A 24,706-nucleotide genomic window follows, 5' to 3' on the forward strand; every position below is an offset into this window, starting at 1 on the left:
ATGGCTAGTCATCACAACCAATCAGGCCAAGGGCCAATCCCTCCAATTAAAAGCAAATAGCAACTAAGGCTCAACTACAACAGGAGGGCACACGCAACTCATAAGAGGGACTTACCCGGGGCACTCAGCTCAGGGAAGACTGTGCCACTGGGACCCACATCATACCCTCTACCCAAGGCCACTCTACTAAGACTGGAGACATACATAGTAGCCCTACCTAATACATAGAGACAAAAACGAGTAGGCAGCCAAAATGAGAAGACAAAGAAACATGTCCCACAAGAAAGAAGAGAATAAGGCTTCAGAAAAAGAACTAAACAAAATGGAGACAAGCACTCTACCAGATGCAGAGTTCAAAACACTGGTTATATGGATGCTCAATGAACTTAGAGGAAGAGTAGAGGAACTCAGTGAGAACTTTAACAAAGGAATAGAAAACATAAAAGTGGAAATAGAAACCATAAACAAAACCAATCAATCAGAAAAAAGACTACAATAACTGAAATGAAGAGTAACTTAGGAGGACTTAACAGTAGGTTAGATGAAGTGAAGGATCAAACCAGCAATTTAGAAGGTTGTAGCAAAAAATATCCAATAAGAACAGCAATAAGAAAAAAAAAAATCCAAAAAAGTCAGGATAGTTTAAGGGGTCTCTGGGACAGTATCAGGCTTACCAATATTTGCATCATAGGATTACCAGAAAGAGAAGAGAGAGAACAAGGAATTGAACACTTATTTGAAGAAATAATGATGGAAAACTTCCCTAGGTTGGTGAAGAAAATAGATATACAAGTCCAGGAAATGCAGAGAATCTCAAACAAGGTGAACCCAAAGAGGCCCACACTGAGACACATCATAATTAAAATACCAAAGATTAAAGACAAACCGAGAACCTTAAAACCAGCAAGAGAAAAACAGTTATTTACCTACAAAGGAGCTCCCATATGACTGTCAGCTGATTTCTCAACAGAAACTTTGCATGACAGAAGGAACTGGCAGGAATTAGTGAAAGAGATGAAAAGAAAGGACCTATAACCAAGATTACTTTACCCAGCAAAACTATCATTCAGAATCGAAGGACAGATGAAAAGTTTCTGAGACAAAAAAAAGCTAATGGAGTTTGTCACCACCAAGCCAGTGTTACGGAAAATGTTAAAAGGACTTCTTTAAGAAGAAGAAGAAGAAAAGAGAAAAAAAAAAAGATTCAAAATACAAGTAATAAAATAGCAATAACTACATATCTAGCAACAACTACTTTAAATGTAAATGGATTAAATGCTCTAATCAAACAATAGGGTGGCTGAATGGATAAGAAAACAAGACCCTTACATATGTTGCCTATAAGAGACTCACTTTAGATTAAAAGACACACGTAGACTGAAAGTAAAGAGATGAAAAAAGATGTTGCATGAAAAGGAAAACAAACAAACAAACAAAAAGATGTAGCAACACTTACACCAGACAAAACAGACTTTAAAATGGTTATAACAAGAGACAAAGAAGGACCCACTTTTGGGTACTTATCTGAAGAAACTCAAAACACTACTTTGAAGGAACATGTGAATTCATATGTTCACTGCAGTATTATTTACTGTAACCAAGCTATGGAGTCCACCTGGGTGTCCATCAGCAGACGAATGGACAAAGAAAAGGTGGCACATGTATACAATGGACTATTACTCAGCCCTAAAAAAAAAAAGACTAAAATCTTGCCATCTGCAACAACATTGATAGACATAGAGGGTATTGTGCTGAGTGGAGTAAGTCAGAGAAAGACAAATGCCAGCTGTGGAATCAAGAGAACAGGATAAACAAACAACAGAAACAAGCTCAGATACAGAGAGCACTTTGATTGTTGTCAGATTGGGGAGTAGCGGGATAGGTGAAGGGAGGAGGGGATTAAGAGGCACAAATTTGCAGTTACAAAATAGTCTTAGGGATATAGAGTATAACGTGGGAAATACAATAGTATTGTAATAACTGTGCATGCTGTCAGATGGGTACTGGATTTATTGGGGTGATCACTTCATAAATTACATAAATGTCTAATCATTGTGTTGTACACCTAAAGGTAATATAATAATATTGCATATCAACTATAATAAAAAACATTTGAAAATCATTGTGGTACATGCTAAAGAGTTTGAGGAAACAGACCTATCTTTGCTTGAGATTGAGTACTGGAACCTTCTCCATTTTAGTTCACGACATATTAGAGACATAAAAAACTTGGCTGAAGGGAAACAGAGGAAGGATGCTTCTAGACCATAATATCTAAGAATGCAGTGAATAGGAGGGAAAAGAAAGAATAAAGAGCAAAGCTAGCAACCAATGGGAAGTAGAACTGTATTTAGTCTTGAAGTGAGGGAAGAATGATAGGCAGGTAGGGAAAGAGAAGGGGATGAGGAACAGGCAGACTCATTGTCAGACAGAAAATGTTAGAGACCCTGAAACTTCAATGCTCATATACTCTCTGTCCCAGCTACCAGCTATTCTAAAGGACAGGCCTGCAGCTGGAAGCCACACTGGGGTCACCCTAAGGCTGTTCTCTGACTCCAGAAATCAGAAAATCTTAGAAGAGTATTTAAGTCTACCCCTCCCCAGATCTTTCCTTGATCTTAATAGACTAAAGTAAACTTCCCTTCAGCTCTGGATGAGCAAATACTATGTGACAGGACATACTTTAGGCCACTTGAGACAGCCGTTACCAAACTTTATTGCATCAGACTCATCTGGAAAGCTTGTTACTAATTCAAATTTCCTGGTGATGCTCACAGTGATTCTGATTCAGTAGGCCTGGAATGAGGTCCAAATTCCACATTAAAAAAAAAAAAATCTCCAAATGATCCTCACAAGGCTCTGCCTCCAGGACCACACTCTGAAGACTGTCTCCAGAGAGGCTGTGGTTTCTGCACTAAAATCAATAGCTAGACATTCCTCTGGGAAACAGTGGTGCTGACAGACCCTAGCTGAACAAAACAGTTCACCCAGCCCCCCTCTACACACAGCTTTCTTTGGTTACTCTCACGTGTATATTTTTCCCATATTCTGAGATTAACCCATCTGCAAACTTGAGCGCCTCCCAAATGTTGAATCGCCTCTATGTTGCCTGAATAGGCATCGTCGGCAAGACCAGACAAAAAGATCTCAGCAGGTCTTGACTTTTATCAGTCAAAGTGAAATAAGGGGCCTCCATTCTTTCATCTCTGTCTTCAGTCCTTGGTAGCTATGTTATTATAAAACTCAATTTAGAATTTCACTCTTAAAACCAGACCTACAGACCCTGTAACATAGAGCAAAATGAAAAAAAAAAAAAAAAAACACCTTTCAATTCTCTATCTCTTGTTTCCAATTGACTATAAATTTGTGAAGGATTCAGCAGTGGAAATGAAATTTTCTGAGATTTGTATTGACCCAAAGGTTAATTGCTTTGCAAAATTTGAAGGGAGGGGGAAAAGAACACTACTGTACTTTTTCTTAAAAGAGGCACAAATTGGTAGTTATGAAATTGTCTGGCTAAAATGAAATAAAGTGATTTAATCAGCACATTCTCTACCTTAAGAGTCTGGATCAGTCCTTCACAGAGTTGGTCTAAGTTGCAAGGTCCATCCAGGAAGGGCGACCCCCCCCACGCTGACACTTGCTGCTAAAAGCTCCATCATTCCTTTAATTCACAAGTTATCGTTTTAAATTTCAAATACCCTTAGGATATTTGAGATACTCTATCAGTCATGAATAATTAAATGTAAATTAACATTTAGCTTCTGATAAACTTTGAAGGACTAGGGGTTCAGAATCCAGGAGCTTGTTTTCATGAGCTATGCTCCCTCTGAAAATTTTGCCAAGAAATCAGATGATTTCTCCACTCAGTTGCCCAATTTGTAAACTAAATAGGGGTTGGGGTTAAGAGTCATCACACTCATTACCTGCCTCCCTTTCTAGAATTGGGGGAGATTCTTGCCCCAGTGAGCCACATTTGGACAGGACCTACTTTATAGACCTTTGCACTTGTTGTTGCAATATTGTTAATAATAGCTAGGTATAAAAGGTGTGTGTTTATGTTTTCATTGACTCATTCGCTCATCCAGACACAGCTGGAAAACAAAAATTTCCTTCTGGTTCAGTCTCCGTTTGCAAAGACTTGCACTCTTTGCTCTGAGCCTCAAACCTGACTTCCAGGAAAGGCACTTATAATCAGATTTCCTTTCTATTATTTGCCAGCATATGGGAATATAAACCAGTACCTCTCTATAAAGATGTGCCTTTACAGTTATGTGTCAACAGAGCTTAATCTTCAGCTGACATTATTAATAATTTATTTGAAGCCTAGAGCGATGGTACTCAAAATGTGGTCTGAGGGCCCCCAAGCCCTTTCAGAAGGTCTATAAGGTCAAAATTATTTGAAATATAATATTAAGGTGTTATTTGCTTTTTCATTCTCATCTCTCACAAGTGAACAATGAAGTTTTCCAGAGGTTGCACGACAAGTGATATACCAACAGATGGAATGAGGAAATAGATATAAAAATGCAGCTGTCCTCTATTAAAGTAAATATTAAAGAGATTTACAAAAATATAAAACAGTATCACTCTTCTCACTTTCTTTTTGTTTTTAAAAATACAGTTATTTTTTATTAGAAGTACAGATGGTTCCCAACTTATGATGGCTCAACTTAAGATTTTTCAGTCTTACAAGGTGAAAAAGCAATACACATTCAGTAGAAACCATACTTTTTTGAATTTTGATCATGTCTCATGCTAGTGATTTGTGGTAGGATACTCTCTCAATGCTGGGCAGTGGCAGTGAGCTGTAGCTACTGGTCAGTCAAGTGATCATGAGAGTAAATAACTGAGAGATACTCTACAGTGTACTGTGCTGCCAGTATTTTTTTTTAATATAGTGTTCTAAGCACATTTAAGGTAAGCTAGGCTAAGCTACGATTTTCAGTAGGTTAAGTGTATTAAGTTCATTCTCCAATTATGATATTTTCAACTTACAATGGGTTCATTGGGCTGTAACCCCAGCATAAGTCCAGGAGCATCTATCTATATGTAATTTATGTTTATATGCAATGTGCTTATTATTTTTATTTTTAAATGAATTAATAAACATTTATTTTTTTCAGTTTTTATTTCTAATACAGTAAATATCAATAAATATAACTCACATACACCCATGCCCTTTGGGATCCTCAATAATTTTTAAGAATGTATATTGATCCAAAAAATATGAGAACACTATATGAGGCACATTGCACAGAATAGGTTATTCTTCAAAAAAAAAAAATCCTACAAGGCAAATATTGTCCTTATTTTATATAAAATAAAACTAGGACATAACAGAATTAATATGCTCAGAATCAAATGGTCAGACACCAAAACCTATTATTTCTCCTTATGCTGTTTCTCTTACTGCTCTTATAAACCTGGCCTTTTGTTTGGTTTACTTGTGAGACTCAATATATAAAAGGACAATGGATAGATCATATATAAAAACAGAATTTTGACCCACAGCCTGCAGCAACCTACCCAGGAAATCAACTTCCTTATCTCTAATAAACAATACAGGACGCCAGCCTGCTATTAAATCAGACTTGCAGGAAGCCAGATTGCTACCTCCAGTGATAATCCAAGAAGCTAAATAATGATTTCCATCATAACTGTACAAAAGGATCAGAATTTGATTAATAACTGACAGCTTCCCCTAATTTTGATCCCCACTTCCAACTTAGGACCAACAGGAGAAAGCAACTATGCACCCTTAACCAAACACAAAGGATGCTCCACTTCTAGTTCCTACAAATTCCTCTGCCATCGACCTCCAATCAGAGCAAACATGAAGCCTCCCCTTTTCTTCACTACAAAGCTTTCCCACTCCTCCACCTGCTTTTTGGTCTCTGTCAAAATACAAGTGATGGTGGTGGAATCCTTTGCTCTATCAAGTTCAACATAAATTGCCTTTGCTTTTCTCATTTGGCTGCTTTTCATTTATTTCCATACTTCTTGCATATAGTCACCCAATTTGAGTGAAAATTAATAATATCCTTATGAAGCAGACATTAATGGCCATATATGTGTTCAAAGAGTCTTTAACAATTTCTTGAAACTTTGATAGATTTATCCAATAAATGTCCATTAAAATAGGGAGAACCACATGAACAAAGGTGGTGAAATGTACCATATTATTCAAAGTATCAGGGGTATGACTATATGAAGATAATGTCATATAATATCTATGATTCGAATTCCCCAAATGTGTACTTGAGCTCTGTACCTTCTTATTTGATAATCAAATTGTTTTATATAGAAAATATTCATCTAAAATTATTTCCTTTATTGTCCTGGATGTATGCCTTTGCCTTTCCAGATCCCATCAAATCCATGCTACTCCGTGTTCCAGGAGGTTAACTTGTATGAATCCCTAAAACTGCTAAGACAGGCTACCAGGAAAGGTGAATTCAGCCAATGACAGGCACAGGGCAGGAGGAATGAGAAGTCAGGGCATTTCTTTCCTGTCCCCTCCCTGTTGAGCCATTGATTAGCAGAGGCTGTGTTCTTCTAAAGACCAAGGCTTCAGACCCTCTCCTACTGCTACAGTGACAGCTTCCCCCTGCTCCCCCAAGCTCCCAGCCCCCATTCTCTTCAGTCCAAGAGGTGGTACTGGCCCTGGGGTCTGTACCATCCCTATTGCTTCTCAAGACCCTGCACATACCTTTGTAAAATCATAAAGTGGGAGGGAAAAAAAAATCCTAACACTAAAAATAGGTCCTATTAAATTTGAGAAATGCTATGCTTGTTCCTTAAATCTACTTGAGAACTAAATATGGAGTAATTAAATGCATCATCTGTACCCAGATTTAAGCTGTTTATATAATGTTAGAACAACTCGTCAGTTAGGTATCACTTTAAACAAATCAGTAGAAAATTAACAATGAGTGATTTGGTGATACTCATAACACAGACACAGCCACATCTTAGAAGCTGCCAGTATCACTAGGCAATATCCTGAGGAAATTATATCTCAATGTTTATTTTAATAACAGCTCTCCATGGAGCCAATGATTTATAATTATTTTGTTATAGTGCAGGACATCAATTTTATGAGCACTTAATAAACAAGCTGTATGGGTTTGCCTTCCCTGTGTAGTTGATGACTCTATGTAAATGCACAGATGGCTACAAAACACCTCAAAAACACAGCCGACTGCATTTAGACATATTAAAATTTATCAGTAGCTGGTGAGAGGAACCCAGGTGTCCTGAAGATGTTTCACTTTGTCAAAATGCTTGTGTATTTCATTACTATGTCAGGTCACCAAAATTGATTTCTTCATAAAAATGTCTGTCTATATCAGAGCGGTCAATTATTGGCCCAAAAAGTCTATTTGCAGTTCCAGAAGTATAAAATTAGACAGATGAGGTCAATATCATTTAAACACAGGAGGTTGAGAGAAATAAAAATGATTTAGCACATACTATGTGCCAGGTACTATGCTAAGAACTTTATAAATATTTTATTCAATCTTTAAAAAATGACTGTAAGTGAAGCATCATTATTATCCCCAGTTCACAGATAAAAAAACTGAGACACAGACAAGTTAATAACTTGTCCAAGGTCACAACACCTGTAAGTCTTAGAAAAAAGATTTGAACTCTAGATCCTGGCTTTTAATCACAAAACCACTGTGTGATATTGTCGCCTTAGGAGAACAGATAAAAGTAAGTCTAGAATAAGCCTAAAGTAAAACTAACAGCACTGTGTTCAGGCGGATTTAACATTTTAGTTGATAAATATGTGGGGATAATAATACACTAGCAAAGCAGGGCTTCTGTGAGGTCGAATTAGACTTTCCACACCCAATACACCAAAACTTGTGCATGTTAATAAAAAGATTCTCTGTCTCTCGCTCTGAATCATTTTTCTTTAATTCAGCTAATGACAGTGAATTTCATTTACAGAAAAAGTATAACATAAGTAAAAAAAAATAGAAGGGGAGAAGACAGCAACTAGAAACAAGGAGACAGAGTAATATTGAAGAAAGAAAAAAAAAACATAAACCTAAGACTGCAGAAAATATCCTATACTGTGACTACTGAATGGAGTAGCCATCCCCAAGGGACTTACAATCCCGAAAGTCCAAGACAAATTGGCTTATCATTCATGTTCTTAGTTTTTGTCCCCCTAAGGTAAGTAAATGTGCAAGACATGTTAGACAGATTTTCATTAAAATATTTAACTTGCTTAAAGTTTTGGCCATTTAAATATACAATTATCTGGAACTTCACTTAGAATTTCCATTTTCTGCTGCCAAAGGTGGTATTTCCATTTTTAGAAGGTTTGAGAGCAAGAATCAGTAGAGAAATCAATGAAGGAACTAGGCTGAATGGAAGATCACAAGATATATCAGTCTGGATGGAATATATTGCCATAATACATTTCTAGAAAAAATTTTTCTCCATTGATTATGGGATACTTTGATTTTTTTTTAATTAGAAAATTATAAAGTTTAAAGTTATTCTAAAGGCACAAAAAAGCTATGTGATCAGGAAGAAATTATTTAACTTCTCTGTCTTGGTTTCCTCATACTTTTAAAAAGACCCATATTAATACCAACATTTTGAGGTAGTTGTAAGTATTAAAAATAAAATATGCTCAGTGGCTGGTCCAGAGCAATTACTCAGAAATGGTACTTACAGAGAAAGGATATAGTGGAATGGGTTAAGAGAAAAGTCTCCAGAACTAGGTGGGGCTCAACCTCAAATCTGATAACTACTTGTTATCTATGTAACCTTGGAAAAATTCACACTTTCTGTCCCTCAGTTTCCTCATCTCTAAACTGAAGATAGACCAGCATCAATCTCATGTGTTCTTGGGTGAATTACATGACTTAATACCTATAAACACATACAACTGTATCTGGCGCATTAGAGATCTCTGAATGACAATTCCATTTTTGTTTTAGTTGAGTCCACCCCACCATTCCCAAGATCAAATAACTGATGCTTAGAAAAGTTAAGTCATATTTGCCCAATCCGGCCTCCTGCCCCAATGCCTAAACCCACCTTTGCCTGCATGTTCCCACTGTATGTTCCTCTTCTGCACTAGTTATAACTGCTTCTCATTAGCCACACGTGTCCTTTAGTCTCTACAGACATTCAGGGGAATTTTCTGCAAAAGCAGATGTGAATGGCCATAAAGCTGATTAAAGATTAAGCTTTAGGTTCCTTCCAAGTCACGTGTTCACATGATCATCTGCTTTTTGTTACTTATGCAAAACTAAGGTATTTTTGTTATGTGTTCCTTAAAGATGTTTACCAAACTGTAAAAGCTTCCAGCCCCAATAATTAAATCCACTCTTCCTTGAATGGAGGGGAAAATGGGAGAAAAGTCAGTATTTGATAAGCAGTAGAAAATAAACGCTCTATTTGAAACTATAGTGGGGAAAAAAATCAGAAAACAAAAACTCTGGCTTTTAAAAATGGAGGAGAGGAAGAAGGAGAAGGAGAAGGAGAAGAGAGAGGAAGGGAGAGAGAACTTGAGCAAGCGAGAGAACATGCTAGCTCGTCCTTAGTCATCCAATGGCTGGCTCCTTCTTAACCTCCAGATCTCAGCTCAGTTATTTCATATAAACCCTCCTTGATCATCTAACAAAAATAGGCTTCCCTTCCCTGTTGCTATTTTTCATTTATCAGAATGCTATGATTATTCCTTCAGAGCACTACCACAATCTATATTTTTTATGTGTTTACTTTCAATCTCAAATTCTTTCAGTGTCTGACACATAGTGAAAAATAAATGTTGACTGAGTGAATGAATAAATGAATGAATAAACAAATAATTCCTTTTCATTTGTCAGTTCTAGGCTCAGATATAGATGTGCTCAGAAAGCCTTCTCAGAGTTCTCACGACTGGGTTAGGCATCTTTCCTGTGTATCTTGTTCTCATGTCTCCTGGGCATTTATCACAGCAGATGAACTTCTCTCTTCACTCATCTAACTCTCACTCAGATGGCTGGCTCCTTACGGCAGACCCTGTGCATTCTTCGCTACTATATCCCCAGCTACTATATTCACAGTAGGCACCAACAAATATTTCACATGACTAAATTACCTGATTGAGTACAAAAGTCTGAGGGTTAATATACTATTTAGAAAAGAAGAAAATTAACATTTAAGTTAGTTTTATGTCTAATATTGAACTAGGTATAAGTATTTATTATTGTAAATACTTAGCAACTAAGAAATAGGTGTTATTTTCTCCTGTTTCACAAGTGAATAAATAGAGGCTCCAAGAAGTTAAATCTTAAGGTCACACAGCTTGTGAGATCAGGGTCAGCATTAGAATAGCAATCGCCACACTCTGAAGTCCCTGCTCATGCCACTGGGCCACTCTGCCTCTCTGATCCAGAGAGGAAATCCTTCCTCTCATGTCTCTCTTCCTGTCTGCCCACGTAGCCAGTAAGCTCTGTAAGGCCAGGAACAAAGTTTGTACCATCCCTCAGATTTTGTCAGTGCTGAGAAGACTGGTTTAAACACAGTGAGATACGGGGGTTGCTGCTTTCAGCTGTCTGACAATGAATGTTTTCATGCATCTTGACATTTCACGCATAGTATCAGCTTCCTCTCAGGAGTTAAACTAAATCTTGCCTTTCTCAATCTCTCAGGAAAAGCAGATGCAAGTTGGAAGAAATGTGATGAAGAGAAAAGAGCATACAAGCGACAGCACGAGGAAGGATCTTGGCAGATGTCACTGGCTTCAGTGGCTCTCTTACAGAGCTCATCACAGCAGAAAACATTGGTTCCTTATAAACAGACTGGAAGGTTTGCACACCGTACTTAAAGAAGCAGGCAGGGTGGTTAGGCCTCGTATAAACCCTCCTTGATCATCTAATGAAATAGCCTTCCCCTTCCCTGTTAATGCATACCAAATGCAGAGACTACAGATAGAAGTATTTTCCCTTAGGTATTCATTCCATTTTACTCAGCCTCTTCCCTCCATGCTCTGTTTTAATGCAGTTTCCTCGACATTGAAAACAGGCATTCTGAATGTATAGCAAGAAGTTAGTTGAATGTGTTCCAGTCCCTCCTGCTGTGCAGACAAATCACTTGGCTTCCCCAGACCTCATTTACACTGTGGGGTCAATTGCAGGCTTCAGATTCAGTGCTCTGGTTAGAATACTGCTTCTGACATATCCTAGCTATGACCTAGAGTAAATCCTTTATCGTTCTGATTCTGTTTCCTCACATATTATTAACAGAGTTAATAATATCACTTTCCCTCATGAGGTTACTGCAAAAAATAAATTCTAAAATGCATATTAACATAAAGTGCTTACTTTATGGGGCAATGCAAGGTTCAATAAATGATGCTATTACCAGTTGTATCATCAAATGAGGGGCTGGGCCAGATAATCATTAAGATCATTTCCTGGCCAATGTCCTAGGTCTCCAAATACTGAGACCCAGAAATGCACTGAGCCTGTGATAAGAGTTATGGAAAACACAAGCACTGTCAGAGAGAAATCAATGACAGAAGCCACCCTGGGGATCCAAGAACCCGCCATCTGTACTAAGCATGTCTTTTATTTTCTGTATTCTTATGCTTTGACATCTGGGGCCCTGTGGACCCCGGAGGGACCACCCTCCCTAGAGTTAGCCAAGTCCTAGAGACAGTAAACAACTCAATGAAGTTCACTTTTCAAATGCAAACCAAACATCCAGAGCTCAACCCCCAACCACCTCCCTTATTGGGCTCTCACTCTCTGGGCCATTATCCATGTAACCACCCAGGGGTCAGGTACCAGAAAACTAAGGAGAGCCCCTATGCCCTGGGTCTGCTGAAATTACTCAAACTAGTTAATCCTAAACCTACATACACTAACTCACCTATTCCTTCTGTGGAAACCACAATAGAGGTGCTTATAACAGTTTCCCCTTCTGTCTCTCCATCTCTTGAACCTCTCAAGTGATTCCCCTCATTCCCTGTGTGACCCCACCCCAAGCCCACATGCCCTCTCTAGCAATCTATGAGTATAAAAAACTGTCTTTTCAATGGCAGTTGTCTCCTGATCTGTTGGCCTTGCCATTCCTAAATAATAATAAAACCTGTATTTTAAAATGTCCTCTTCCTGCTGGCCATGGCTAGGGAAGCAGGGCTTTAATCCTCTTGGTTTACTCATCCATCTTCTGCCTTAGACTGTGACATAGTTACTGCCTGCATATATGATTGCAGAATGAGAATCAGAATCCCTTTGGTTGTGCACGGCCAGAAGCACATGCTTGACAAGCAAATGACACCTTTGTGAAAAGGCAAAGGCAGCCCCTCCTAGAGCCAAGCCCAGCTAAGCAGTTGGCATTCTGACCTGAGAGCAGCTCCACCTGACCCCTTGGCTGGTGCCCTTGTCCAGTACACAACTTGGGTATCCATATATGGCAGCCCTGGCTTCTGAACACCCTGAGAATAAGTTTCCAATTAACTAAGCCTGGCCAGAGCTCAGAACTAAAGAAGGGCAGTGTGTTTGTGTGTGGGAGTAGTGGGAGAAGACAAGGAGTAGTGAAAGGTAACAGTGAGAAAAAGAATGCAAATGATAAAATGCTTATTATAATTCTTAAGGAAACAGTAATCCCTCTGCTTACTTGCCCCCTCTATCCATTTTTAAACCTCTGTTCTCTAATTAAGCTATGGATTTTTCAAGTTAAATCTGCCATTAGTTAGAATCAATCCTGATTTCAAGGCTTGAACAATGTAGACTCAACTGGAAAAAAAGATCCATGTGCTTTCTTTAAACAAAGAAAATTACCATTTATTAAGAGGAACCACTGTCAAGTCTGGCTTTCTATACAGTCTAATTTCAAAAATTATTATCAGTCTTTACTTTGCAGATTGCTCAATGTTCTTATAGTAGTTATCTAGATACTGAAAATAAATAGTGAAAATACTAACAAAGAAGATGATCTTAGTAGTGGATACTATATTATTTTCAATCTTCTCACAGGGAGGAAATTCACTCTATCTGACATTTCTCAATGTTAAACTACTTTTTTAAAAAAAATTAGAAGCAAAATATTATAGACCCCAGCTTTGAAATATTTTTATATAATTAAAGTGAAAAACCATACTAAATTTTCCCCAATATATTCATAACAGCATTACACACAAAATAACCAAATAACCAGCCCAAATATATGTAATCTCCAAAATTTTGAAAAATTCTGATTTGAGAATCATATAAATGATAATAAAAGTGCAATAAGAACTGTTAGCATAGTGCAGAATAGGGGGATTCATAAATATACTCATAGGATACAGAATTTGTAACTGAGTACAAATGGATGATATTTCTAATAAACAAGTTTATCCCCAAGCAGTAATGAACTCCCACAGAGAAGTATCTGTAACATGTCCAGAAATATCATTGTTTCTAGTAGCCATTAAAATGCTTTATTTGAATGAGGACTGTTGAAAATTCAATAATTCACTTTGTGGGCTCAGACAACCCCTACACAGCACATGCAAAAATCAAACCATCAAGTAAAAAATGGGAGTTTTCCCATTCAGGCTCCTCCCTCCTGACATTTTAGAAATAATACCTGAAATCCAGCTTCAAATTTGATGCTCCTATGCCTGATGGAGTCCATTAGCAACCAGGTGTGAGGTTTATTACAGCTGTCATAATATAGCACTTACCTTGAGAGTGAACTTGGTATAGCACCAATCACATTGGATTTTAGTAACTATACTCTGGCACTAACTATAAGGTAAAGTCAAATCACTTGACCTCTCTATATTGTGGATTCCTGACCTGGAAGTAGTTCTATTTGTGGGCAGTTTAATATTAGTATAGTGATCAGAATCATCAATCTCTACAGCCTATCTTGCTTGGTAAAGGTAATGATGCACTGAACTCATTCACGAAGGTTTTCATAACTATGAAATCATTTTGCTTCTCTTCCTCTAAAATATAATAGGCTGAGACAGTGTGATATAAGAAACAGTACATATTTGGTCTTCTCCCACATTCCTGAAATAGAGCTTCTAAAACCATTGGAATCTCCTGAATGACGGGGCTGAAAAGAACATCGTTTGTGATTCCTAACAAGCCTCTTTCAACCATATCAGAATATTCCACTTTATCAGAGTTTACACTAATGAGATGACTCTTGGTAGGTCCTGAGATAGCTTCAGCATGGGATCTGGTTGAACAGGCCATATGATAACAAGGTTGGAACTTTCAGCCCCATCCCTCTGACCCCCAGGAAGAAAGAGGTGATGAACACCAGGTTAATCACCAATGGCCAATGATTTAATCAATCACGGCTGTGTAAAATGGAAGCTCTATAAAACTCCTAAAGGATGAGGCTTGGAGAGCACCTGGATTGGTGAACACATCAAGGTTCTGGGAGGGTGACAGGCCCAGAGAGGACATGGAAGTGGCATCCATAGAGGCCTACCCTCATATTTTGCCCTATGCTTCTCTTGCATTTGACTGTCCTTCAATTGTATCCTTTATAATAAACCAATAATAGTAAGTATATTATTTTTCTGAGTTTTGTGAACTGTTCTGGCATGGGGGATGGGGTTGTGGAGACTACGAATTTATAGCCTATAGTTCAGAAGTACAGATGGCCCAGGCTTGTGGTTTGTCTCTGAACTGCAAGGAGAGGCAGTCTTGTGGAACTGAGCTCTTACCCGTGGGGTCTTTGCTAACTCCAGGTAGTTAGTGTCATAACTGAATTAAATTGAAGGACAGCCAGTTAGTGTCCTCAGAGAGTTAAAGAATTGCTTGGTCTTCCAAACCCACACATAGGGTGTCAAAAGTATTGTGAGTAGAAACAAACTGTAGTATAGGCTAAGATGATTGTTGACATCCTAATCAATTCTTTATACATTAATATAAGTATATAAAAATACAATAACTTGTGAAAAATAATTAACTGGTAATTCAATGCAATTAAATGACAAATTGCTCGTGCCAAATACATTTCCAAATAAATGATTTGTTGAAGTCCTTACACAATAAGAACTGTACAGAACTAAATATTTTCCAGCATACTTACATTGCAGCATGAAGCAAAAATCCCTAGAATCATTGTAGTCATACCTATACTGAGGCATAGAACCCTGTTATTCCTTATCATATCTTTCCCTGCATGCCTCCATTCATTAAGATGATTGAACTCTTTCAAAAACATTTCTTTAACATTCCAGAATACATCTTCTAAAGTTGCCATCTTCACAAAAACAACACTATATTCAAGAAGACTTCTTAATTATAAAGCAAAGGATACTAGGCCTACATTTCTAAGTTTTTACCTGAGTTCTAATTAGACTTGGAAGACTCTGGAGTTAGAATAAGCAAAAGAGTTATAATCTATTGTAAACTACCTAAGATGATACCTGTCTATGTATTTATCTGCATCTTTAAATTTTACTCCTAAGAGCATTAAGATATGTAAAGGTTACCCAGTTTATATAAATATTTTAATAAAGCATTCTTTTGTTTTAAAAAATTTAAATACTTTACCCCAGAATTCATCTTTCTTTCAACTTTCTATATTTGAGGAGGGAGGCTTATCATTGGTCCTACAGATCAACCCTGGAATCAGCACCAAATAGTAGTAGATATCAGAATTGTCTCAGAAGAAGGTAGAAGAAACCTCACCTCTTGGAAAATGCCTCAAGTCAAATGGGTATAGCTCAAATCAATTTGAGTGGCAGAGGTACAAATGAACTAACTGGGAAACATTCTACCATTGTACCCATACGTTATATTATGTACATAAAATGTTTAGTACATAATCATTTCTTGGTGTAAACTTTCTGGTTACTTCATCTCTTATATGATCTTAAACCTGCTATCCATACACATTTTGCTTCTGTTTTTCGCTTGCTATTCAGACTTAATCCAAACAATTTAGTTAAGGAATCTCTGATTTTCTGTAGGGGGCTGGGGAGGGGCAGAAAGCTATCAAAATGATCTCAAAACTTACTGGAGAACTTTTGCCTTGGGAAAAGCTCTGTTTAAAATAAATATTTCATTTCATTTGTCCTGTTTTGTTTGTATGGATAAGCATAACTGTTAGAGCTGAGAACATGAATCCTGTGAAGTACAAACTTAAGCTTTCTCTATATTTGTTTGTTTACCCTCATCGCCCAGAACAGGGTGCTTCCTGTGACCTAAAAGTCTAGATCGTCTTTGCCTGTTTCGTGGATGAGAAAAGTGGTACAGAAGGTTCATAGACTTGCCCAAGGTCACAAAGATCATAAAGGTGGAGCCAAACGTCTCACTGAGTATTCCTACCACCAACACAGCAGACATTTAGATTTTCTTTTTTCTGTAGACTCTTAAGAAGCATCACTTGACAACAAGACATAATTCAGTTTCAAAACCTGAAGAGGCCTCACTCTACTGTCTTTGGAACAGAATGATCGACAGCAAAGAATCTGGAAATGGAGGCTTCTGAACCCCATGGAAGCAGAACAAGGCAGAAAGCTTTTTTCTTATATACATATATGTTCAATGCCCTAGCCTGAAGAACACTATCAGTTCAAAGTCACTTACCCAAATCTGAAGCTTGATTCTCTTTTCATTTTTGAATACAGTTTTTACTTTGAAATCGATCCCAACTGTGCTGACAAATGCAGATGTAAAGGAGTCATCCGCATAACGGAACAGAAAAGATGTTTTCCCCACACTGCTATTGCCAATGATGAGCAACTTGAACATGTAGTCAAAGTTCTGATCAGATGAGTCTTTCTGGCCATACCTGGCATCTTGGGCAGAGGCCATCTGTGGTAAAAACAAAAGAGGTGTGGATCAGTCTCCCATTTGAGATGAAGCTAGCAGCATGCTCATTATTGGCCTTGCCAGAAACAGATGTCAGACCACTCAGGAGACAAGTTGAGAGTGCTCCCCAGTCTTCCTCTGATGCTGGTATCCATGGCAATAATTCCCTGCTGGAAGACAGAACAGCAAATCTTACAGCTCTTTCCAGCTGTGTTGGTGTTTGTCACTGCTCAGCATTCAGAACCAATCAAAGACACCAAAGGGGACATCTATAAGGGTAACATGAAAAGCAAAGATATGAGGCATTGGCTAAGGCATGTGGGCTCTGTAACTTTATAATCCCAGTGATGGGGACACCAAAGTGACTGAACAGCAGGGTGCTTCTTACTGAAGTATCTGAATTATTAGTGTCTCTTATTTTCTAGGGAAGCATACTCAAATCGTATGTCTATTTCATCTGTTAATATCACATTCAATCAACATCTGAACATAAATTGCAGTCTCTTTAAAATTAAAAATAATGATGATGGCAAGTATATGTGGTTCAAACAATGTTCCAGGGACTGTTAATTTATTTAACCCTCACAACAACCCCATGAGGTAGGTCCCTTTATTATTTCCATATTAAAAGGAGAAAACCGAGGCTTAGAAATATCAGGTCATATACTCAATTTCGCACAAGTGATGTGTATTAGAGGCAGGATTCAAATCAGGAAGTGCAGTGCCAGGGCTCCTGTTCTCAATCTCCACGCTATTTCCCAATGAGGACTAGGAAAATATGCATGTACACTCTAAAAGGTGATGTGGGAAATAGTCATCATGAGATTCATAAATGCAGAATCCTACTCATATTCAAACCTTGGCTCCACCACTTATGGGCTGTTTGACCTTGAGTTTGTTCTTTTAAATTGGTATACCTCACTTTCCTTTTTCATGTGGAAAAAAAAAGTATTATCTAACAGAATGCTTGTGAAATATACAGATATAAATGCTTTATATCTGTAAAGCAAATGTGTATGTAAATCACCTGGCATAATACATAGAATGATCTCTATTATTAATTATAAATGCTTCAAGTAGATGTAGATATTTTTATATTTTTCTCTTTTTTGGTGGGGGAGAATGACCATCTTAACACCTACCAAAAATAACACTGCATTACTTTTAAGTACCATTTGGCTCAACATAGCAAAGAATTTAGAATGGTGTCACACTAATTAGTACATTCACTTATTAGCTTTTCTGATGCTATGAATTCTTTGGCAAGTATTGTGCTGCCCAATAAGGTAGCCACTAGTCATATGTGCCTTTTTATACTTAAATTAATTAAACTTAAATAAAATTTAAAATTTAGTTCCTCAGTCACACTAGTCATACTACAAGTGCACAATTGCCACAGGTAGCCAACGACTAGCATATTGACAGCACAGGCACAGAGCATTGTCATAAGTGCAGAAAGGTCTAAGGAATAGTGCTAGGCTAGACAGTCTTTTTTCATTTCCCATAGTCTAATCGACAATTATATCCTTCTTATAGGGGAGAGGAAAGAGAGAACCCCTAGCAGATAATGGAGTGCTAGAAACAGGAAATAAACAGTAAATAGTGCTCAGCCTTATCTAAGATAACATTGGATGTTAAAGTCAGGTGTGTGTATGCTTATAGACAAGTGAGGGAAACAGAGAAAGGGAAATGGTAACATATTCCATTTTTGCAAATATTTATTGCTAGTAAGGGAACACATATATATATATGAATAAGGACAAAAAAATCTGTATATACTATAAAATTTGAAAACAATAAAACTTCTAATTGCATTTCATACTTTATTAAATATAAACTTAAGTATTTCTCTTATTAAGTCCATGTAACCACACTGATGTCCTCAGTAGTTACAACTTGTAACAAGTGTTTGCCAGTGGGCAAAACTAGGCCACTAAAACAGGCATATATCATCACTTTCCTTTCTGGACCAGGAGTCTACATGCTAAAATAAACCTCTCCCAACACAAGCACCAGCCAAGGACAAAAACAGGATAATTCTTGGCTATCAGTTTAAACAATGATATCTTGCTCTGATGACTCTTGATGCTCCAGAAAGCCAGATAAATGGGTGTTTTTGTTTGTTTGTTTGTTTGTTGTTTTTTTGTTTTTTTGGCACTCACATTCCTGTGGACATAGTCCTTTTAAAAATTAACACTCACTCCTTTTGGAGCTGCTAAGTTCAACCCGGGCTGCAAATGGCCTTCATTAAGATCTTTTTACCATCTTTTATATGAACCATCCCAGATCCCCTCTTCTGGATTAAGAATGTTTGCTAACCCACAGTCAGTAAACAGACACTACAAGTTTCTTAGAGCCTGACAGCCTACCATGTATTGTACCCTACCACCCTAAGGTGGTATTCCAACTGAGTTCTGTGGATCTCTGGGTTGCCTCAAAAGAAAATATAATACATTTTCTGCTGCTATCAATACCAAGTCCTATTCCAAAATTAGATTGATTCCTAAACATGTAGAAATATAGATATCATCAATACAGACTTTTTGAATATAACCGTGGAAATTTAGATGGGGAAAACAGTATGAGAAATTGAATATGTTCAATTTCAAGGGTTGATATACCTTGTGTAGGCAGCAAAGAAGGTGTGGGGCGCACACAGGGTGTCTGAAATGAAGAAGGACGAAGTTGCTAGATATGTGGATCCAGAGCCTTTAAAACGTTAATTAGAAAAGTTTCCTAACCCACTGTTCTGGAAGATTTTTTTTTTTTTTTTTTTTTTTTTACTATTTCCTGATTGATATCCTCAATAGGATTCACAGAGAGCCAAAAAGATAGGCATTGGGTATGTATATGTGTTTTATTAAACTTTAGAATAATGAAATAAATCCTGGCTCAGAGGATGGACAGATTGTCCTAATGCCTTGCTGAGAAAAGAAATGAAGCAATTCAAAAGTATATAAATGTCAAAGGAAATTATAGACAGTTACTATGTAAATTTACTGACACTCTAAATATTAAGTCATGAACATTTTCAAAAGTTTTATCATTGAAATTTGAAAACATGAGTGGTCATCAAATAACCTCCCACAGAGCAAGTTGAATTTCATAAAAAACATATAAAAGATAACTCTTTAAATTACATTTATTTTGAATTAATATCCAAAACAATAATCATAGAGCTGGAAAAAATCATGAGGGTAGTCTAACTTCCCATTCACCCCAAGAGTCTCTTTTGCCAATATCTCAGCATCTCAGGTTAGTATGGTAGCCTAGCCCTTCATACTGAGTGATAAAATGTTTACTAGGCTGTGAATTAGCCTACTTCACTGCTGAGTAGCTACAATTGTTATAAACTTCTTAGATTTGAGGTAAAATCTTCGCTATAGCTGCTGCCCATCTGTTCTAGATTCTGCCTGATGAATCAAGAGAGAGTCGATTCCTCTCCCATCCAAAAGAACTTCTGGTGTCTTAGGAACCAATCATGGCCCCATAAGCTTTATCTCTTTCTGCTTGAATGATCCCAACTGCTTTAGCCTCTCTCTCTTTAGCGTCTGAAATACCTGCACACATCCAGCTGGGTTAAAATGAACATCTTTCCAGTTGTCAAAGTCACATGTGTGACTCCCACAATTGGCTGCAATATTCAAAATATTTATCTGGTCAGTGCAGAATAAAATGAGACTATCATGTCCGATCACAATTAACTTAACAGCAAAGTGTCCTAAAATGCTCAGTACTTTTTGCACATTAATTGTGATAAACATAGGTCTCCTTTAGCCCCATCCCATACTTGGGTAACTTATTTTTTAAGTGACATGTCAACCTTTACATGTGCCCTATTATATTTCATTTTTTTGTTTTGATTTGTAATTTGATTCTGATCTGATAATTTTATATCCTTTCATCAAAAAGGATATCCTGCTTGATGAGTATAATTTAATATACTCGTTTAAGACACTGATCAAAATGCTAATCAGATTATAGATGAATAACAATGAACTTTTTACCACGTTAATATATAAATCAATGTTTAAGACCTCTACAACATGCCATTAAGGATTTGGAAAGTTTTGAGCAAATCCTTAACCTCTGGGAGCTGGTGCCTTGGAAAGGCAATGTGCTACCCTCTATGTATGCTCTGGTTCAATAGCAGGTTAATGGATCATGGACTTAATTGATGTGTCATTTTCAATTTCAATTCTAATTTCCTCAGAAGTCCCATTGACCAGGGACCAAACAAATTACCTCTGACTAACACATGCAACCACAGCCTACTTCAGAATTTTTGACATTTGTTTTTTAACATAAATGGAAAACGCAAATTATTTTCAAGGATCCCCTTGGGCACTTAGGAATCTAATTTGATCTAAGCCATTTTGTGCCCCTAATAGAAAAACAAAAATAAGTCATTTTAAATGTACTATGTTCCAGTTACTCCTACTGATAATAGCCTGAGGGTCAGTGGGAGGAAAAATTAGGGTAAATTATCCAAAAAAAGAAAATGCAATTCTTTAAAATTGGATGGGTGAAAGTAAGGATGGGATGTATATATTTGATATGTAGAAATACATAAAGTAATTTCAGATCTCAATTGTTATTACCTGGGGGAAAAGAAAATTAAAAAATAAAGAGAATTATTCCTGAGAGTTCCAATGTAAAGACTACAACTTTAAAACCAAGAAAGAAAACATTAGAAGTTAGGATTTCCAAACGTCCGTCATCTGGCTTCCAGGTGGCTTCTCCTTGTCTGTGCTCAGTTTGCTGTCGCCCTGTTTGTCTCTCAGATAGAGTGGAATTGTGATGCTCTTTGCAGTCTCCAGTCAGCAATTTCTCCATGTGTCTGCTATTGTTTGCTCTGGAAAGAGCCAGCTGAGATGCAATAAAACACTTCTAGTGTCAGTGAGGACACATCGCCATCGAACAGAGAGGATGCTGTCCAGGGAATGGGAATTGGTCAAGTTACTACAAGACATAACTCCAACCCTGGCTTCTGAAATAAAGGGCCTGGAAAAGTAGGGCAGTATGAAGAAATTGTCTTTGTCTCTTTATGTTAGCAGAGAAAGAACTACTATTTCATTGGACTCACAGGAGAATGTCGATGATGACATGCCAAATTATGGTAATGCTTCCAAGAGACAAGTCACTGTATGTCTTAAAGGTACTCCTCAAGCTAAATTTCACTGTACTCCTTTCCAACTGTCTCTGGATCTCCATCTCTTGCATAACTTTAGCGGATGTGGATAACTTACAGCTTATGCATAGGAGAATGGTAAAATATCTGCAACAACAGCTCTTACAGGCACTGTACTGTGTCTTTTATATTAGCGTACTTATTCCTTTCACAGTCCCCCTTTATCGCTATCAAACTATAAGTACTCTTACTTAGACAAACACTATGCTCTGGGTGTATTTTAAAAAGGCTACTGCCAGAAACATGAGGGAATTTTTCTCTAAACTTCACTGTAAGAACTTGAAAAAACTCCTGAAGATAAAATTCACAAAAGTGTAGGCAACCCCTAAAACTGGACCCATAGAGTTTTTATCTCTTAGACTTTTTCACAATTGCTTCCAGCAATTCATCAACTACAGTTTAGGTTTTCTTACTCCCAGTACTGGTTTCCATGGAGATTTCTGTATCAGCCTGTCTTTCCAATTTGGGGGGCAGTTTTCCCTGTGACCTCAATTCTCTGAGGAATCTAAGAAGAGTTGTTAAATTTTAGCTTGTTCAGCTTTTTTCTTCTGTAAAGATGAGAGTGACAACATCCAAGCTCCTTACATGCTAAACAGGAAATCCAAAGTCATTATCCCCATTTAAAAGATTAAATTAAGAGTATTTGAGAGGAAGCTAAAGTAGAGGTATCCTTGTCTTTCAACAGGTTGTCTTGATTTCTCTGAGCCTGTACTGAGGCCTCACTATGTGGACTAATGTTTTCTTCAAGAGTCATGGACACACAGGCTCAGCTAGTCCACCTTTCCCTTCACCAAATGAACAAGCCTCACAATTCAATGACAGAGGAGTATATGGAAGACATAAGGGTGTTTCTTCTTTTTGCTTCTAGGAAAAATCTATTACTTTGTTGAGGAGAGGCATGACCTAAATTTGATATATTTTAAAATTCATTATAATGATTGTTGAATCTCCCTTGACACACACAGACACACACACACACACACACACACACACACATATATTGCTAAATGTTAAGTAAAAGGAAATGAAGTTTATCAAATCATGTAAAAATGGTCCCTATTAGTATCAAAGAACATTGTCCTCAGCCCGCATTATAGTTCACTCCTGACATAGTTACAGAAGGTTCACAGAGGGGAAAGAGCATGTAAGGGGGCCGTCCAGACCACAGAGAGAAGGGTGTAAACAAGGTCTGCTGGGACGGGAAACAGAGTGACTGGGAGAGTTCTCTGGACTCCAGTGATGCAACACTGACAGCTGCAATGAAGCAGAGCCCTGGTCCCAGCAGCTCCAGCACATCCTCACAAATATTGAAGCCAGAGGGTCGTTACTGCAGTCCCAGGATGCTAATGAGTGCCTAAATATTGGTCATCCACATCTTATGAAACATAGTATAAGAGGTAGAAAAACACCATTCCACTTCTTTTCTAGACATTCTGAAATTATGTGCATGCAGACACATCTGTGAAAAAAAGTGTACTCTCTATTATTGTGTGATATAAATAAGGGTAAAGAGCACACACTCTATGGTCAGGCTGACTGAGAAGGATTCCAGGTCTGTACTGAATTTGGGCATGGGTTTTGTATTGTTTTGTTTTTAATTATTCTAAGCTGAAATGTTTTCATCTATAAAATAGAAATGAGTTAGATAATCAAAGTAAAATCGTTGGCATGTGTTAAGTTCTTCACTACAGCCTCCATCATTATCTTTGTTATTCCTCTTGTTGCACTGAAATGATATACAAGCCGTTCATTTTCTTCACCAACTCCCAGTGATACTACTCTTTGAAATGGAAATGGTCAGTTTTATAGAATATGCTTCATTTCATTTCCTAACTTTACAGGACGAGAGGTTTTGACACCTAACACTTTCACTCTGTAAATTTTCATAAATACTGAAATGAACACTTTATAATTATTCTCTCATATCAAATACGAACTGAAACAAAGAACATTCATCAAAATACCTCTTAGAATAAAAGCTGAGGCGCTAAGGGACCTGTATGCAGATAGAAGTGTTCTGTGGTCTAGAGAGGCTGCAGGAAGGATAATGTGATCAAAGGCCACATATCCTGTGATGTGACCTGTGCTATAACAATACCTGCCACCCAGTAACTTCTGGAGAGTGACTAAACTCATGAAACACTTGGGTGTGAGTAGACTTTTATAAAAATTGGGATAGGGCTGAGTTTTAGGTATGGACTAGAAAGGGGGCAGAATTCAAGTAATATATGGTAAGAAATGCATGAAAAAGGCAGCTCCAGGGATTCACAGTAATCATGGAAAAATTATTCTCTTACATGGCCTTGCAATTGGTTATAGGGGAAGTTGAACCTAATTTCTGATAGTAAGTTTGGTAAATTGTCGAAGTTCAGACTATCATTATAAGAAGCAACACTGCATTATAAATTTAAAAGTTGCTAAGAGACTAGATCTTAATCGTCCCTATCACACAAAAGAAATGATAATTATGTGAGGTGTTGACTAACACTATGGTGGTAAACATATCACAAAATATAAATGTATCAAGTAAAACATGTTGTACACTTAAACTTATACAATGTTATTTGCCAATTATATCTCAATAAAAATAAATTTTTTTAAAAAGTCCACAATATCATTATTTCAAGGTAAGAAATCATTAAAAGGCTTCCACATATACATATAAAATATTATATATAACATACAAATACAAATATGTATTATCTTGCATACATGGTGGTTATCTTCA

At 37.3% G+C, this 24,706-nt stretch overlaps 1 protein-coding gene across 2 annotated transcripts in view; it reads right to left on the reverse strand.

Moving 5' to 3' along the window:
* Nucleotides 1–24,706, reverse strand: part of RAB3C (RAB3C, member RAS oncogene family) — a 223,274-nt gene that overhangs the window by 185,766 nt on the left and 12,802 nt on the right. For both annotated transcript variants that reach the window (XM_036225702.1, XM_036225701.1), the window contains exon 2: nucleotides 16,563–16,790. In XM_036225702.1, coding sequence (XP_036081595.1) covers nucleotides 16,563–16,790 — 228 coding nt within the window. The remainder of the gene's footprint in view (nucleotides 1–16,562; nucleotides 16,791–24,706) is intronic.

Source organism: Rousettus aegyptiacus, unplaced genomic scaffold (assembly GCF_014176215.1).
Source record: "Rousettus aegyptiacus isolate mRouAeg1 unplaced genomic scaffold, mRouAeg1.p scaffold_m13_p_8, whole genome shotgun sequence".
Lineage (NCBI taxonomy): Eukaryota > Metazoa > Chordata > Mammalia > Chiroptera > Pteropodidae > Rousettus > Rousettus aegyptiacus.